Here is a 15,183-nt window from a genome sequence, read left to right on the forward strand (position 1 = left end):
GTTTCTATCTGTATGTTGTTTACTAGTAATAATTGCCAACGGTACTACCTATGATAGAACACGGACTAGGAGAGAATGTTGTTTAATATTTCAATAATTTTATATAAAAACCCAGGTTCTTTCAAGCTTGTTAGATTCCATCACCGTTTTTGAAACTTTGTTTTATCTGAACATTTCTGAAATAGAGGAAGTGTTTTGCGATTATATGCTGACATTGAGCTGACTCTGTGGAACAGTATCCCAACATGTACGATGTGTAAATATGCTCTGTAGCAGCCGTATCCAACTTCAGTTAGGGCATTCATGAGAGTCAGTCTTTTCTATGCGAGGTAGTTACGTCCGAATGCTATTCCATAGTGATTGAGGGTCACTTGCAAGTGTCGTGAGGCTGGCTAGCCACAGTTTCGTCCACGTTGAACCTACACAAAATTTTAGTAGATTTTATCAAAAACTATTGGTATTTTTCTATCGTTTATGAGTGTTTTTTATGTTTGAGACGATCTGACTGCCAAGATGTTTCAAAATTTAAATCAACAAAACTTGATCGCGGTTAAAACACTCCGTCCGAAAAAAAACATGTCGATATGACATCACTAGTTGCGGCTGCCTGTTTCTCTCGTTATTGACATCAGCTATTGCGATCAAGTTGCACTGTTATAGCCTCTATTGTATAGGTCTCCTTGCATAGCCTCTATTGTATAGGTATCCTTGCATAGCCTCTATTGTATAGGTCTCCTTGCATAGCCTCTATTGTATAGGTCTCCTTGTATAGCCTCTATTGTATAGGTCTCCTTGTATAGCCTCTATTGTATAGGTCTCCTTGTATAGGCTCTATTGTATAGGTCTCCTTGCATAGCCTCTATTGTATAGGTATCCATGCATAGCCTCTATTGTATAGGTCTCCTTGTATAGCCTCTATTGTATAGGTCTCCTTGTATAGCCTCTATTGTATAGGTCTCCTTGCATAACCTCTATTGTATAGGTCTCTTTGTATAGCCTCTATTGTATAGGTCTCCTTGTATAGCCTCTATTGTATAGGTCTCCTTGTATAGCCTCTATTGTATAGGTCTCCTTGCATAGCCTCTATTGTATAGGTCTCCTTGTATAGCCTCTATTGTATAGGTCTCCTTGTATAGCCTCTATTGTATAGGTCTCCTTGTATAGCCTCTATTGTATAGGTCTCCTTGCCGAAGTGCAATTATAGTCATTATAATGGCGCTTCTGCTTGAATCTGGTCAAGCTTCATCATGATCAAGTTCTGTTGATTTTAATCTTGAAAGATCCTGGCAGTCAGATCAGCTTAAACATCAAAATGATAGAAAAATACTAATGCTTGGGGATAAAATCTACAATTTTGTGCAAGTTCTTCAAGGCATCGATAAGTGCTTTTATAGTATGTGAGATCAAAAAGATAAGTTTCGCTTTTAATGTAAAAAGTTTGTTTTATTTTCTTTGCAATTTATTTTCTTGAATTATTTTTAATACCATTCATTCCTGTCTGATTTAATCATCAGAGTCTAGCAATGACAGCAAACTCAAATACGCAAGCAATGCTCATTATGTCATATTTATAAGCAGGTTTTCATAGCATGCAGACTTGCTGAAAACCTGTGGCATAGCAAGTTTATGCAGCGCCTGAGATCCTTTGGTAGCTGGTAAATCACTGAGTTGAGTTTCATTTCTACCGTGAGATAAAGTGATGCAATGTGGTCCAAGTAAAAATAGAGTTTCGATCAGACCATCATTGATTGATTACTCTACAGTCTACAGAGTAGCCCTGAGTTTTCATTCAAGAAATTTAACCATTCATTTAACCACAAAATCTCTGTATCATTCCAAATACAGAGTACAGCAACGATTTACCAATGATCTCACTTCTTTGCCACACTCTAGATGAAGAATTATGCTATGTCAGGGCATCATTCTTCACACCTTTTTGTTACATGCATTTATATGAAGTATTAATAGGCAGCGGTAGAGTTTTAATTGGTTTTGTTCATAACGGTCACTTCATATTAAACCCAGGTTTTCTAAATGACCCCAAAGTCTAAGGACAATTCAAATGTTTTCAAGGATCGAAAATGACAGCTAGCAAGAAACTGTATTAGCCTTTGCATAGATTTTCTTTGAGTTATAACGGTTATGCTCTCGCATATGGATTTTCACGTTATCATGGGTGGCATCACAAATGATGTCATCTTTCTATTACTTTACCGGAATGCTCATAACAATGGTAGGATTGACTTCCTCTTTTCTCAGCCAAAGTGGCTTGGCTCATTGTCATGGCAATATGGAGAGAGCTAAAGCATGCCTACTAGCTGTGACCTGTCGTGATGGCAACGCCTAATCATAATTTCTGCTTAATTGCTTTCACCTATGTAATGACTAACAATGAAAAGCTCATCAGCAAATATTTCTATTCTTCCCACTGATTACAAGGAATGAATTATTTTCAAGGAGTGCTTGAAGCAGAACTTGGTCTGCTTCAAGCACTTCAAGCACTTCTCACTTGGTCTCTGCATTTTAATCGCGATAAAGTTTTATCAATTTTAATCTTAAATCATCCTGGCAGTTTGATCACCTCGAATTTCAAAAACTGTTGAAAATAACAGAAAGATACCGATAATTTTTGATAAAATATACAAAAACTTTGTGTAAGTTTATCTTTAGATCTACTCAAATCCATAAACTTAGAGTTGTCTTCTTCAGGGACAAGGCAATTGCCAAGGTACTTGCTCTATTATTAGAGAATGACCTGCGAATGAATGCAATAAAACCCTTTGTAGCACATACCAAGTGTCTTTCCTACATGGCAAGTCTTTGAGTATTATGATTTAGGGCCACAGATTTTTATTGAGATATCATCAGACCCTCACTTAGCAAACAGTTAGATTTGTTATTAATTAATGTCAAGGTTTATAAATTAAAACTTACAGTATAGGACATCTACTGAAATTCGTATGATTCATAAAACATGAACATCATCATCATCATCATCATCATCATCATCATCATCATAAATGAGTCAATACATAGAGTGATATTCACGTAGAGTGATCATTATAGAAAGTGTTTAGGAGTTAGTGATCTAGGCAGAAAGTAACCTGTGATTTATACCAGTCATCCCATAGAGTGATCAAGCCATAAATTGGTGAAAGGTTATATTAATACATACATAGGCTATCGCGATGTAAGGCAACCAGGAGATATCAAGAGATTGAAACATTAGGTTATCATCGTATAGAGTGATAAAGTATTAGAGTGATAAATCAATAAAGTGGTAAATCAATAAAGTGATAGAGCGATAGAGTGATAAAGACGGCAACAGAGTGGTAAATTCATAAGCTAAAGGCTACTTGACTCAGTTATCTCTGAATCTCAAGTATAAGTCATAAGTGTAAGACATATAATCTCAAGGCTTAAGCTACTGCAATTACATGCACATTAGAATTATAAAAGATGGTGCACGCGTACCCCGTTGTGTAAGCTCCACATATAGAGAATCCAAAAGTACCCTTAAAGGTTGACTTGTAACAAAATAATGTGAATTTTGTTGCGAGTCAACCTTTAACTAATCAAATTTCATCAGCTGGGTCGCAAAAGGTGTGACCTAATCTCTGCTAAAAAAGGTTTTTCCTGCAAAGAATATGAATACGCATAATAATAATATAATATAGTAATAATAATTAATAAAAGGATATGCAGGGTCAGTAAACATTAAGATTTTAATCATGGGCTCGTAACAATTGTCGATCAATTATGGCTGCTAGTACGATTGTTAGAAAACACTGTGGTACCTACACGAGGTTCTCTGAATATAAAGATTGCGAGCCTCTCAAATTTGTAGAAGATATACTGTAGGTTTTGCAGTCTTTGGGTCTGCAGTCTTTGGGTCTGCAGTCTTTGGGTCTGCATGAGTTTCTTCACTTTAAAGTGTAGTTCATAGATGCTAAATTAATACAGTCATACCTCAACATACAAGTTTATTGTGTTCTAGGACTGAGCTCGAATGTCAATTTACTCATATCTCAAGGCACTGTTTTCTGTATAAAATATCTAAGTACAAATTAATCTGTTATAAAATTTTTTACCTGAACAGGAAATTACAATAGAAAAATGTGTTTTTAACTGTTGTAATTCAGTACCTACTCTAAGGAATGAACAAATACCTATTTAGCGGTTATGATCTGACATCTGGTAACATCACTATGTACACTACTGTATGGAGTTTTTACTTTCGAGTCAGACTTTGTGGAAGAGGGAGGTCTGAGGGAGACCTGAGAGCACCGCGTTCGGTATACTAAACCTTTGTGACGTTACATAATAGAAACTCTGAATTAAACTTCATTGAATTTAGATTACTAAACTTACTTCAATTTTTTAGTATCTGTTTAGGGCTATGGGCTTTTTCCCTCGCATTCACTATAACTTTTAGCCAACCTTTTTAAAAACTTTTTTAAACTGATTTGAGGAGAAAGACCGAGTGATGCTGTTCTCGAAAGCGGCATCTTGCGTACTTGCTCATGTAATGTAGTGGCCTTCGAGAACCAGCCCGTATGCTCGCATCTCAAAGATTACTCGTATCTCAAGAAAAAAAACTTGCTAACAAAAAAACTTTCAAACAACTTTCTCCTTTTTTCCTTTTTACATTTTCGACGTTCATTTAGAACAATTTGCTTATTTTTCTAAACGGCAAAATTTATTCTGCAAAGTAAAGCTAATAACAGATATTTTGAACGTCTACAATAAGGCAAAACAAAAAAATATTTTTATTATAAAAACAGTTCTACCTGTTCGTCGCCTATTACTATCCAGGGTTCAAGGCTAGGATAAAGATAATTTTCGACGATACTCCACCTCGGGACAATAAGACTGGTAGACCGACGCTGTAACACCTACGCTCACCAATCGCCTTTGTATTTACGAACAATTGCGCAGCTATCCTATTCGTCTTTTTGTCGACACATTTAACAATCTATTACAACAAATTATAATATCGCGAAAGTTATATATAATAAATAGTACGCTAATCGCACGGCGTTCTTTCTTCCGCAAGTACGGCGAAATAAACTAACATTTGAATCAATTTTGAAAACTCGCCCGACCTGCACCTGCGCGAATCGATTGCTTTCAAGTATTTACAAACAATCGTGCAGCTACCTATTCTCTGTTTTGTCGACACATCTGACGATCTATCACGATCTGACGATCTATCACGATTAACTAGAATATGTATATACATGTATAATAGCATAATAGATGTATATAGTAACATACATGTAATATACATATATAAAGATGTACATATAACGTATGTACATATATATATATATACATTTAATACATATACGATATAACGCTATATGCAAGTCGTTTTTTCTTCTCAATTGCAGCGTGATAGATTAACATTCAAATCAATTTTAAGGACTCGCCCGACCTGACAATTTACGTTATATGGAATTTTTTACGTAGCAGGAAGCAAAAACTTCACATAATTTTTTACGTTATTTGGAATTTACATTATAGGAGGTCTATGTTATAGGAGCGTCTACTGTACCTCTAAATTTTATCTTGCATACCCATCCTTTTGACCTTGACATACATAAAATTCTTAATAAAAGTGAATCAAGTAATTACTAAATTACTTAAAGCAGTGTGTGACGACAAAATAACTGCTAAATTCTTTTGAGGTAATCGCTATATTTTATTTATATTGCGATTTTATTTGAGTTCTATTAAGTTCTAATCGTGGGCCAAAAAGATACAGATTATCCTGCAACCAGCTCATACAGATCAATTAGTTTTAGCCGAGCCAATCGGTAGTCTGACATCAAGTAGTTACACAAAGAATAAGTTATTTTAAAAATGGCAGTGAAAGTCACTCTACATGAGCCTCACTGTTCAAAATTTAACTAGTGAGCTTTTATCAGCCTTTCTAGTATGTGAGATCACAATGATAAGTTCAATTATAAGTTTCGCTTTTGCTCTGAAAAGTTTGTTTCATTTTCTTTGCAGAGACGATATTAGATAATGATGGAGGCAGCGGAAGAAACAAGAACCACTACAACTGCCTCAGTAACAGTCAATGTTGGATATCCAACAAGTTGGCAAGGAGTTCTCAAGATTGCCAAGTGTGTGAGTAGTTAACTCCTCATGTTGACTCTTTCAGAGTTGAGCTCACAGTAATGCTTGGTATGTTTAGGATCAAAATGAGATTAAATCAAAATGAAATTAAATCAAAATTTAAAACTGGTGTTGTTTGTTTGATTATTCTTTATTATATATATTACTATTATTATTATATATATTACTATTACATATAGGCCTATTACTTTATTATACATGTAGACAAACCGTAAAAGAAATGATATGATGCTATGAAAAAGAAATATTTTGTAATGTGTTTAACAATAACAGTTTCTTGGCAATTATTTTATTCTTTGCAGTCCAGTATTAATTTCATTCAGTGAACTCATGGTAACCACTTTCACTAACCATCCGATTGTATTGTACTACTTGTTGTGATCTAGCTAATTTAGACTTACAATAGTGGCGCTAAAGAATTATGGCTACATGCCAATTTTTCTGACTGCTTAAAAACCCACAATTATTTCTTTAACAGTGTTAACAATAAATTTTTTCAAATATTTTTTTACAATTATTGCCAAAAAGTAGTATATATATATTACAGCTTTCACGAAGGATATTTTCAGAGTATGCAACATAATGATTATAAGAAATGCCATACAAGCTGGTTTTTTTCAAAATTGTTTTTACTATTGTTTATTTATTATAGTTTTTCAAAACATTCTTTTTTGTTGTAAGTAAATGAAAATCCTTCGGGATACCTTCATCTAGATTAAAATAGGTTGAAGAAGTCACAACAGCAAATTTATAAAATTTAAATTGCTGTTTGTTTAGCAGGTAAATTCCAGGTGTTAAATCTGTTCAACTAAGCTCCAACAGGCTGGTTAGAGTAGAGATACTATCAGATGTCTACAAAAAGGTCAGCCCACAGTTGCTAAACTAAGCATCAAACCTCCTTCTTTTGGCTTTTCTCAATTACTGGCCGCCGCAAATAGTGTATCTCGGTACAGAATATATTGAGACCATTTGCTCATGAGGTTTGTCACAGGAGCAATTGTGATTGCATGCCCTTCCTAACACTACCAACGGTCCTTCTGTGATTCGAACCATTGACATACTGATTATATGCCAGCGCACTAACCACTGTACCACAATTACTAAACCAAGCATTAAACCACAGCTGCTAATCTATCGCATAATATTTGCATAGTATTTGGAAAGTGATGTTTTTTATCATAGTTGAAAGACCAAGTCAAATTATACACAGGGGCAGTTCTATGCTCTTGGATTGACATAGTACGTATTTACATCACCCAAGACATTGCTCCTCTTAGAAGTAGTCTCCTCCAAACTAATAAATGTGGAGACAAATCCAATTAGTATCAAGCTCATGGAAAAGATTGCAGTTCATTTTATTAGGTACAGACGACAACTTCTAATATAAAGATATATTGCACTGCACTGTAATTTGGCACCAAGTAGTAATTTGAATGACTACCGTATATCCTCGCATATAAGCTTATTTTGCATATAAACCGACTGTAGAAAAACAGAAGCTCCAGAAAACTAGTCGGCTTATATGTGCAGATACGCGGCAGTTGACTCTCGTTGAAAAGAATTAGGCAATCTTAAAATATGAACTAGTAGGCTGTGAGGCGAGCAGACAAAATGAAAAGAAATTTAGAAATGAAGTTCTGTGTGCACTCCCTTTCAGTGGCTTAGTCTCTACTATGTGCACTCCCTTTCAGTGGCTTAGTCTCTACTGTGTGACTCTACTGTGTTTTTTAGACTAATTTGGGTATGCACAATTCAAAATTGAAGAGCTGCCGCAGCTGCCATTCCCACTTCTGTGAAAAACTTGATGAAAATCATGTTTTAGAATTTATCTCTGCCATAGATAAGATTCCTTCCATTGAAACATCAGATTTGTAACTTTTTCTTATAATTATCTTGCAGCAATTTAGGATGTCAGTGGTGAAGTCGAAATTCATCTTCTATCTATTTTCTAACATTACATATCCTATGATCGTTCATGTAAACTATAAACACACACACACACACATATATATATATATATAATATATATATATAATGTATATATATATAAATATATTGTGTATAGAAGTCTATGTGATGAGTATGGCCTTAATAAACCACAACACTGGTGGGAAGCTCCTGGTAAGGTCAATGAAAATGACCGTGCTAAGATCCTCTGGGACTTCTACATCCAAACTGACAAGCATGTCCTAGCAAACCAACCAGATATAGTGGTGGTAGACAAGGAGAACAAGAGGGCTACTATAATAGATATAGCAGTACCCAATGACTACAATATAGCCAGCAAAGAAAAAGAAAAGGTAGAAAAATATCTCCCTCTTGGAGAAGAAATTGAAAAATGCTGGAATGTAAGAACAACCGTAATCCCAGTAGTGATTGGGGCACTGGGCGCAATAACACCGGCGCATAAAATGTGGCTTGCCCAAATACCAACAACAATCAACTCAGGTGAGTTGCAGAAAAGTGCGCTATTGGGAACAGCTAAGATCTTGAGACGAGTGCTCAAACTCCCAGGTCTCTGGTAGGAGACCCGAGTTAGAGCAGAATTTACCACCCATACGGGGTATCCGGGGTGAGGAAACAATTTTATATATATATATATATATATATATATATATATATGTATACATGTGTATATACCATAAAACCTTTATTTGAATGCCTTGGTGCTTCATTTTTCAACCCTTCGCCTAAAGTGGCGCTTTATTAAAGGGTACGGTAGAATAAAGGGTGGAGTCGTATTTTTCAAACCCCTTATCAGGATTTGAAGAAGATAAATTTAACCCTTTCACGGCCGAAACGAATGTCGCCTATCTTTTGCACTTTTCTTTGGGGGGAATGACATTAACCTTTTCGGATACAAGAAATTTACTAACTTACCTCTAACTTGTCATTGATCTTTAAATAAATATGCATGAGGAAGCTGATAGGCCTATATGTCTCTACCAGTTGATATCTATTGCTGCAATTATACCAGCTGAATGCCAAATGTCTGAGCATTTTTCTGGATGCGTTCTTTCTGACCATAGAGTCTATGTGTGTAAGTCTTACAGAGAGAATAAAGTTTTCCTAAAACCTAAAGGATTTTCCAGTCTTTTAATTGCCTGCTGAAAGTCAATGTCTGCTATGATGAATTTCCTATGACTCTTCTTCCCTTTGCCTGCGAAGGATGAAACTGCATCACAGCTGGAGAAAGCGTGCAAACCTATGAGACTTTAACATTGATAGATTATCTGGGAGCTTAGTAGCCTTTGAACTGACGTCTAATAGCCACATCTAGTTCCTCTGTCCAATAAGTAAAGCCTGGTTCCCATATCGATTGCTAGACTCCGGCGGTAACATGCGCAGTAAAACGCTTGCGACGCTATGCTCTGCGGGATATGTTCACATAAAGCCACATCGTTAATAATATCGTAAACATAATTGCGTAATCAAATAAAATTTTCACTCGCCATGCCTTTCCTATAATGGTGACCTTTACCCGTACAGTGCATTTCGGGAATGTTTTGCCTGCAGCCGTTTGCGAAATTTGAACATGCGCAAACTCTTGCGTTGACCGCCGGCATCCACCGGCGGTGCACTGCGATCCGCGGCGTGTAGGTTCCCATTTTACCGCAATAGCCTGCGGTGCTGTCGCCGGTGCTTTGCGGCGTATATGGTAACCAGGCTTTAAATAGAGTCAGCAATTAATATTCTTACCATGGGCAAGTGCCATGATAGCAACGTCTATGTCAAAAGATTCAATCGCCACTTGTGAATTATAGTCATCAGCAGCATGACATGATGTCATGACATGCTGCCTCCTCGCTATCACAAGCTAAAATAGGTACCTCTATTGATAATAGTGGTGGTAGCACGATCTTGTTGAACATTGTATTGTAGAGTGTCAGGGTAGTCTTCCAGTGTGAAACAATGAATGCCAACATTGTTTTTTTGTTGCATCCAGACTTTAGGCTTTTGAGAGGCTTTTCAGTTTGGTATCTTCACAGCTTTGTTACTAGTATGAAGATTGCTTTGTAGACTCTTATCACCTTTTGTTTCGTTCATTCCCCTTCATTCTCTTCTTGTGATTATTATTGACCGCAAAATCTACACGAGCAGCCTTGTACTTCTTAGTGTGATCAATAAGCATATCAATAATGGTATCAGCAAGTTGTCAGAATGTTGAAGGAATAACACTGGTAGGCAGAACTTAAATAAGCGCCATGGCATCCACAATGATGGCCCCACATCCTTAACCCTTTTGCGGGCGAATTTTCAAAGCTCAATCAGACCCCCATGGGCTAATTAATTTTCAGAAAAATCAATTTCTTTTCAAGAGGTTCATACACTTTTCTGTGTGTTATTATGTGCATATATCTATGTTTAAAGGTGCATATGTATACATGTAGGCCTATATGTCCATAGGCATATATACATATATTATAAACGAATAAAAATGTATAACATAAAATATATGCTTTTCATAATAATTGTCTATTTACGAATGATATTTTCGAAAGCATTCTCCTTTACAATGACATTCTCCTTTACATTTCTCCTTTTCAAGTAGCACTTGTGGTACTTGTTAGTATCTGTAACAAAGAGCTCCAACAAAGATGTACCTCCTGGATCGACAGGCTCAAAAAACTTTTCAAAAAACTACTGGCTGAGCATCTACTGGAGTAAATACTGGGCCTGTCACGGCTATAAACTGCTGAATTGTAGGAGATTTATTTCTGTTCATGTTGGTTATATTCTTCCAGGCACTGGCATCACCCACCCATCTCATCATTACTGCTGTCAGCCTTTTCATCACTGTCACTTCCAGATGTAAAGTCATTCCAATCAGAATCCAAACCTGATTCACTGTCATCTCTTGCTACTAAATCTAAAAATTCACTGTCAGCTCTGAATCTCTTAGTAATTTCGGTACTAGTACTTGCTTTATTAGAATAATCTCGGGAGTTTCTTTTAGAAGTCGCCATGACGGTAAACTAATTTTCAGCTCTCGAAAAATTCGGTAAATAAAAGCTAAAACCGAACCAAGAAGAATAAAAGTTGATAAATTATTTAGAACAGTTTTCTAAATTTTTTCGAAAGTTTATTTATTCATCACTGCTAAAAACGATCGTTTTTTTTTCAAATTTAAAGTCAATTTTTAAGGCTTACCGAAGCTACTATATCGTAGCTTGCTATTGGTAAAAAAAGTAAACAAAAAAACGACATTTAGCTAACCAGAAACTGCAATAATAAAATACGTTACCGAAACGACAAAAACGTCACACTGCCCATTAGTAGCCGTATTGCGAAGCGACAAAAACGTCGCTCTGCCCGCGAAAGGGTTAATAATTTTGAGCCACTGCATTTATGGTAGTTTGATCATGTCCATAGACCTATTAACTATACTAGACTGGGCAATGCGAAGCCACAGTGTCCTCCATAAATAGCCACATTCCTCGCGACGCAACGTCAACGCTTTGTTCACTTGCAGCTGGTCAGGCAAGCGAGTCATCATTGTTTACATTGAAAGAATGGCTGAGACAGCTTTGTTGCTACATGTAATTTGACATAACTACTAAACTACACAAGATATTGGTTTAAAATTTTAGATGCAAAGCTTATACACTATGCTTTTCCTACCCTGCAAATTTGTAAACGTAAAGTTGAATATTTCATATGTAAAATGCCAGTAAAAGTGTATATATCTATTCAAAAAATATTGCAAAATTATCAATGTTGCCCTATGCTATGGGCTAACATGTCACATAGCTAAGTGTACAAACTGATTTCAAATACATACACACTAGTAAATGGTACACTGATCGCAGTCTGCCATGAACATAAATGTTGAGTCTTAGGTGCTATGCAAACAGCATCAGAAAAATCGTAGAAAACAAACGACAAATGGTACACTTTTCTAGACATAATTATTGTGACAGGCTACACATGACTAAAGACGACCAGTCGGCTGAGCTTTGATCTAAGATTATTTTTGTTAGCTGCTACCTTTGTAGCCTCATGGTGAATTCTAATTCTGACATATCTGGATGTGATAGTTTTAACTAACGCTGGCTGCGCTATGACTTGAGCATGGAACTTCCTGATGCAAATTGCTTTGTAAAACCAACAAAAGAGTCTTAGTGACCACCAGCTTGTGTATGTCTGCAGTGATTCCTTGAATAGATTCCTTGAATATTCCTTTCAGAATAGATTATACGGCAGTGTGTCGACTTACAAGGAAGTCGACACACTGCAGTATAATTCTGAGCCTAGACATATCTTTGTGATGACAGGATGAGGTGTAAACAGACCACCTCTATCTTTTACACTGATTAGTGTCACATCATCCCTGGTGCGTAAACCTGGACAGGAGGCTATAAAGCTGGTGCAGTCATTGCAGTTGAGTTTTAAGCTCCGTACCACATAACCTGCTAAATATATATCAGATGTTAATATTATTATAAAAAGTATATGTATCAACCGTAAAATAAATTTACCTACATCTCACTGATCCGCTGCAGTATTATTTCAAGCCACTCTGCTACCTGTATATCTGTTCTATACACTAACAATAAGTGAAAGTAGCTAATACCAAAATACATGTACATACCTAAATCATGTACCACAATATGGGCAGTCATGCTGTTTAGCCCATGCAGCAAGGCTACAATGTGTGCCAGATCTCTTGTTTTGTAGAAAATTTGGAGGAATTGGTTGTATTTACCTACCGATGTACTCCACTACGTCCGAGACAGATTTTGACAGATCGATTTCCAGCCGTTCGCTTGATTCCAAATAATCATGGAAGTCATCGTCACTTTCTACAATAATTTTTCTTTGTTTAGATGAGAGAAGTAGGGAGCAGGAGCCATCTGAGCTATCACAATCATGACAGTTAGCACTTGTGCTTGGTGTGATGTCTGTTTTCACTAGTCGAGCTCTCAGTACAGATTTGAAGCTACGGATATCTGGATTATTGTTGAAACCTCCCTTGGCCCGAATCTTTGAGGACAGTGTTTCTATATGCTCTTGTCTAAGCTTGTACAGAAGTAAATACTTGGCCTCACGAAATGTTTGAAAAATTTAATTCCTTATTCCAAGGTATGAGGTACGCTTATGTAGAGGGTCGAGAATGATCTCTTCAGATTGCTTGGCGGCTGTTGGCTCTTCATAGCAAAGTGAAGGTTCCAGGACTGGCTCATTGCGGTCTAGTGGAGATGATTTAGATAGTGTTGGTCGGCATTACAGTCGTCTATGCTTTGGTTGAGTTGGTTGTAAATATTTTGGCAGAGAATCAAATAGCCTACCCTTAGTACAGCAGTAGGTTCTAGTATGGCAGCCATCACCATACTCATTTACTAGCCCATGTCCACCTGCCATGGTCATGAAAAACTTCATGAAATGGGCAACACTTTGTCTACTTCGCGGTTGGCACCTCTTTGTGCGAAGCAACTTTTCAAATATTAGTGTCAGCAATGAACTTTAGGAAAAAATCTTGGAATAACTATTATTTATATGCATATCTCGAAAAAAATTCGCACGATTTCTTGCTCTTCATATCTAGGTACCTCTCACAACCACACTTGAAAACAATTTAAGTAAAATTTGCCTTTGAATCATTTCCAGTGCTGGTAGTTGCTCCACTTTCTATGGCTTCTTACTTAAAAATATGGCCTGGACTAGGCAAAGTGAACAAAGCAACAAAGTGAACACAGACCTATTTTCTGATGCTGTTTGCATAACACCTAAGACTCAACATTTATATTCATGGCAGACTGCGATCAGTGTACCATTTACCAGTAGGTATGCATTTGAAATCAGTTTGTGCACCTAGCTATCTGACATGTTAGCCCATAGCATAGAGCAACATTGATAATTTTGCAAAATTTTTGAATAGATCAATACACATTTTTACTGGCACTTAACATATGAAATATTCAACTTTATGTTTACAAATTTGCAGGGTAGGAAAAGCATAGTGTATAAGCTTTGCATCTAAAATCTTAAACCAATATCTTGTGTACTTTAGTAGTTATGTCAAATTACATGTAGCAACAAAGCTGTCTCAGCCATTCTTTCAATGTAAACAATGATGACTCGCTTGCTTGACCAGCTGCAAGTGAACAAAGCGTTGACGTTGCGTCGCGAGGAATGTGGCTATTTAAGTGGGACACAATGCTGAGCCGTGATGCATTGGATTGCCCAGTCTAGTATAGTTAATAGGTCTATGATCATGTCTGACAAAAATGAATTGGTCCTCTGAAACGGCTTCTGACTCAGTTGTGTTCAGGGGACCTGAACTGAATTATCCCAAAACTATAGTTAGAGACACAGCTCTCTGCTTGTCCCTATATATAAAAAATCCCAAGGTATCATAGGTGTGGGTTGGACAATCTTCTTAATTGACTAGGTTGAGGCAAGATTGATCAACATTTTCACGACTTATGCAGTTGCATCACTATGTTACTATGTTTCCATGACTCGCATAATTAGCATGAGCCGAATAATTCGAACAATTCGCAAGTTGGGTTACTTGCGAATTCAGCATTTCAATGAACACCTGCCACCTGCCGATGCGGATTTAACATAACGCCAGCGCTTGACCCCATAGGTCAAGTATTAGCCTAATTAATGACTCTATAAATAGCTACTGTATTGTCATGCTAAGCTTAGCAGCAATCGTTCAGAATGTTGGAGCACTGAGACTGCTGAAATCAAAATAAAAACGACTTAAGCGTGAAAATGTTTATATTGGGATAGCCGCGATAATTTAATCCGCATTATTCGCAAGTGCCGTTTCCATGATTGGCAAGCACGATGGATTTGATTAAGTTTTGCGAATCGCAAAACTCGGTTAGCTTGCGGATTTATGCCGTTTCCATGACGCAGATGGCTTGCGGATTGGCTCAAGTTTGCGAATTATGCGCATCATGGAAACATAGTGTATATCGAGCAGGATGCAGATATACTCGTCAAAACACTTGTTATGATAGTCCATCTAAAGTAATCGTGTCCTGATCAAATGCATGAGCATCCTTCCTGTTCGATGTAGCAGCA

General features: G+C 36.7%; 1 protein-coding gene across 1 annotated transcript in view; it reads left to right on the forward strand.

Moving 5' to 3' along the window:
* LOC137396823 (uncharacterized) overlaps positions 1–15,183 on the forward strand; it is a 34,689-nt gene that overhangs the window by 11,584 nt on the left and 7,922 nt on the right. Inside the window, exon 2 of the mRNA XM_068083135.1 lies at positions 6,016–6,135. Within this exon, the coding sequence (XP_067939236.1) occupies positions 6,031–6,135 (105 nt within the window). The 5' untranslated portion in view covers positions 6,016–6,030. The remainder of the gene's footprint in view (positions 1–6,015; positions 6,136–15,183) is intronic.

This window comes from Watersipora subatra, chromosome 5 (assembly GCF_963576615.1).
Source record: "Watersipora subatra chromosome 5, tzWatSuba1.1, whole genome shotgun sequence".
Lineage (NCBI taxonomy): Eukaryota > Metazoa > Bryozoa > Gymnolaemata > Cheilostomatida > Watersiporidae > Watersipora > Watersipora subatra.